The sequence below is a fragment of the Pistacia vera genome, unplaced genomic scaffold (genome assembly GCF_008641045.1).
Source record: "Pistacia vera cultivar Batoury unplaced genomic scaffold, PisVer_v2 Contig80, whole genome shotgun sequence".
NCBI lineage: Eukaryota > Viridiplantae > Streptophyta > Magnoliopsida > Sapindales > Anacardiaceae > Pistacia > Pistacia vera.
In genome coordinates, this window is record NW_022196668.1 from 628,300 (window position 1) to 632,526 (window position 4,227).

General features: G+C 34.8%; 1 protein-coding gene across 1 annotated transcript; it reads left to right on the forward strand.

Moving 5' to 3' along the window:
* Window positions 1-1,839: 1,839 nt before the first annotated feature.
* LOC116117153 (sedoheptulose-1,7-bisphosphatase, chloroplastic) lies at window positions 1,840-3,967 on the forward strand. The gene is made up of 8 exons (XM_031403174.1): window positions 1,840-1,953; window positions 2,043-2,162; window positions 2,243-2,428; window positions 2,559-2,640; window positions 2,747-2,968; window positions 3,211-3,311; window positions 3,419-3,490; window positions 3,609-3,967. Exons 1-8 carry the CDS (start codon window positions 1,840-1,842, stop codon window positions 3,885-3,887), a joined length of 1,176 nt encoding a protein of 391 aa, XP_031259034.1. The 3' UTR covers window positions 3,888-3,967.
* The last annotated feature ends 260 nt before the right edge of the window (window positions 3,968-4,227 follow it).

Consider the following 4,227-nt stretch of genomic DNA (forward strand, 5'->3'; position numbering starts at 1 on the left):
TAACATGAATTATTTCTCAATCTCATCATGTTCATCAGATACAGCATTAAAATTCAAGTAACACACAACCAAGGCAGATTCATATGAAAATAAACAATCAAACACTTAACCCATTAAAATCCAAACTACAATGAAACCCTAACCCATAAAAGATTAGTTCATAGCTAAATCATAATACAAAAAACGAAAAACGGAAATAATCAAGTTCAACGTAATGAAAATGAGAAATAAATAAGAAATCTCCCCAAAGATGAATCATTTAAGTACAATCGAATCTTCTCTCTTTTACAACCCAAAATGCTCAAAGTTTTACTAAGAAAAATGTAAAAGCAGCTAACCCTAAAAAGATGAAGACCCCTGGGCAAAGGCTAAGTTTTTCTTTTATACTTTGTCCAAATAACCCAGCTAAAACCCGCACAAAACGAAACTGTGCGTTTAACAAAACTGGAAAAATTGACTGTCGCCGCGCGAAGAATGAAGCAAACACGCTCGTCCCTAGCTTACTTCGCCGCGGAGAAGAAATTACTTCGTCGGGGCGACGCTTCTTAAAAATTGAAAATTACTGAAATTATAGAACTGCCACTCTGCTTGCTTCTTCGTTTGATTCTTCGATTCTCGGTGCTCTCCCTTTGGAACAAGCTTCATCGTGCTTTATCCTGCTCCGGAACTCTCCTATCTTCTGAGATCCGCTCATTTCTAAGTCAAAAATATCCAATTTTGTCCTTATTTGCTCAAAATGTCCATTTTAACCTGAAACACGAAAAGTAGAGAATTAAGTAACAATTCAAGTCAAAATGCACTAGAAAGTACCTGAAATCCGACAAAAAAGTCTAATGAAAACTGTATAATCCACGGATTATCAGTAAGCATAGTATTATTGTTTAACTAAAGATAGAATGATTTATTAGATAAGAAAAAAAAAAATTATTATCATAGTATGATAGGGAGATAATAAACTCCTTGACTCCACAATACATATATTATTTAAGTTTAAAACTAAACACAATAAAAGCGCCTCCAAATGACTCTTTATACGACACAAACTCTTTATTATAAAGAGTCTATACATAAAAACAAGAGTCTAATATACTCTTCATCTTTTAAATATAAATTAAAAAATGAGTTTGACTCTTTACATCTAAAGAGTCAAATTTCACTCTCTACTATAATTTTAATTAATAAACTATAAGTTTTTTATGTATTTTATTTATTAATTTTCTCTTTTATTAAGTCTCTTTCTTGAAAATAAAAAGGATCTCCATTAAATTTAAAAAGTTTATTAGATTTGAATAAAAATTTTTTTCTTTATACTTAAAAATTAATAAAGATGTTCTTTGTTTATATGAAATATACTTTTTAAAATAAATCCATACTTAAACATGTTTGAATTTACGGTTCACACCTTGGGATCCTCAGTTACCTATTTTATATAATTTCTTTATACTTTATAAAACTTTAATTTTGATGATAAAATGATAACTGCATAACAGCCTACTGGCACAAGAAACAATAACAAAACATAGAAGAACAACAAAATCAGTTGATGAAGACATAAGCAATATGGGACTCGACTCAACTCAAATGGCTACCATATCTCTTTATAGAGCAGAGCCACACATTAATGAGCGATGCCAGTTACTCGACCATTCTATCTACTGACTCACCATCCTCCACGTGGCATGACTACGTAAACTGCTTATCTCCTATCCAACTTCCCATGACCCGAAAAAAAAAAAAATCATTAACACAACTGCAACTTACTACTACTCCCTGCGACTACTACTACTAGTAGCAAGACCTTAATTTGATCAAAGCTAGCTCCTGAAAATTTCATCAACTATGGAGACAGGTATCACATGCTACGCACGTGGAGTTGTTCTTCCTAGTGTTGCTTCTCAACGTTCTTCTGCTTTAGTTTCTCCAGCTTCCGTTTCTCCTTCTTTCAGCTCCAGGGTATGGTTACTTACTGTTGCTTACGTGTTGTGCATGCTTTATATTGTTAAAAAAATTGTGTTTAATATGAAAGTTTCAATGCATGACAGAGTCTTAAATCAACCTCGCTATTTGGGGAATCACTGAAGGTGGTGCCAAGATCATCAGTGAAGGTTTCAAAGGCAAAGAATTCTTCCCTTGTGACCAGATGTGAGATTGGTGATAGCTTGGTAAGTCTAACATGTATACGAAAATTATTGCTTTACTTAGTTTCATAATCAGTTATTATTAAAGGGGTTTGTGCTTGTAGGAAGAGTTCCTTACTAAGGCAACACCAGACAAGGGACTGATTAGGTTGATGATGTGCATGGGAGAAGCATTGAGGACCATTGCTTTTAAGGTCAGGACTGCTTCTTGTGGAGGAACAGCATGTGTCAATTCCTTTGGAGACGAGCAACTTGCTGTGGATATGCTTGCCAACCAACTTCTATTTGAGGTTGGACTTGATAATTTTTTTACATATATAATAAATATAAATACTATTTAAGCAATTAAATCTACTTAATGTGCGAAAAATTGAAGAAGAATAGCTCTAAATTGAAATCTACTTATCTTCTTTGTTATAGGCCTTGACTTACTCGCACTTCTGCAAATATGCTTGCTCTGAAGAAGTACCTGAGCTCCAGGACATGGGAGGACCAGTTGAAGGTCTGCATATTTTATAAATTTTTAAATGATTTAATGACAGAAATTAGAAATCAAGATTGCCAAGTGTAATTGGAAGATACTTATGAGATCAGGACAATTTGAACAGGTGGATTCAGTGTAGCTTTTGATCCACTTGATGGATCTAGCATTGTGGACACAAATTTTACAGTAGGAACCATCTTTGGGGTGTGGCCTGGAGACAAGTTAACTGGGGTGACTGGAAGAGATCAGGTTGCTGCAGCCATGGGAATTTATGGTCCTCGAACCACATATGTTCTTGCTCTGAAGGATGTTCCTGGCACCCATGAGTTCCTTCTTCTTGATGAAGGTTTGCTTTCAGTAAAATCTGTATTGACATTAGCAAATTGGGAGTTTGTGTATGGTATCAATGCTTCAGTCCATACTATCCATAAATTGGAGAATGCCTCAGTCCAAAAACAATTACAGTACTTGTCTCTTTTATAGCCTCTTTTGTTCTATACAGAAAATAACTTATGGTTCATCAAAAGTAATGGGACCCTGAATCTCTCCCTATCTTGTAAAATAATGTTTCTATGATGCCCTGCTCAGGAAAATGGCAACATGTCAAAGACACAATAGAGATTGGTGAAGGAAAACTTTTCTCCCCTGGAAATTTGAGGGCTACCTTCGACAACCCTGAGTATGAGAAGGTACAATGTTGTTAAATTTAAATTTCCTACACAGATAGATTGAGGATGCATTGTGTTATTAACAGCTTATTTCAGCTTTATTTACTTTTCTCTTTGTTACTCAACAGCTGATCAACTACTATGTAAAAGAGAAATACACTCTCAGATACACAGGAGGAATGGTGCCAGACGTCAATCAGGTCTTGCCAACTATACCAAACTTTACTTTTTCTCCCTATTTCTCTTAATAAATTGAGTGACTGTTGAGTCAGCTTATATGTTTAGTCAGTTTGAAGACATTTAACTTCTCGAATGCAGATTATTGTAAAAGAGAAAGGTGTCTTCACTAATGTGATTTCCCCATCTTCGAAAGCCAAGTTGAGGCTGTTGTTTGAGGTAGCTCCTTTGGGGTTCTTGGTAGAGAAAGCTGGAGGTTTCAGTAGTGATGGTCACATTTCAGTACTAGACAAGGTGATCAACAATCTTGATGAAAGAACACAAGTTGCTTATGGCTCCAAGAATGAAATTATCCGTTTCGAAGAAACTCTATATGGATCCTCAAGGCTCAAGGGGGTTCCAGTTGGAGCAGCTGCTTAAGTAAAATGTTGCTTTCATGTGTTTCTTTTTCTTTGTTTGGAAAAAAGAATTTTATGCTGTCAATACAAAAGTTTGCATAATAGTGCAGAAATATTCTAGTTGTTCCGAGACTTTGGAATTACAAAGTTCAATTTGTTATTAGAGATAAACAATCAGGCAGATGTCACCAATATTCACTTGCCCATTTCTTTTTCCTGCAAAATGTGCTCTTAACTATGACTAGATATGAATACTAAATGATTAATTCTTACGTTATGCTGGGTCATTTTCTTATTGATTCCTGTATAGTTGGAACTTAAACAAACTATTACAGCAATAACACTTATAGCTGAATTTTAGG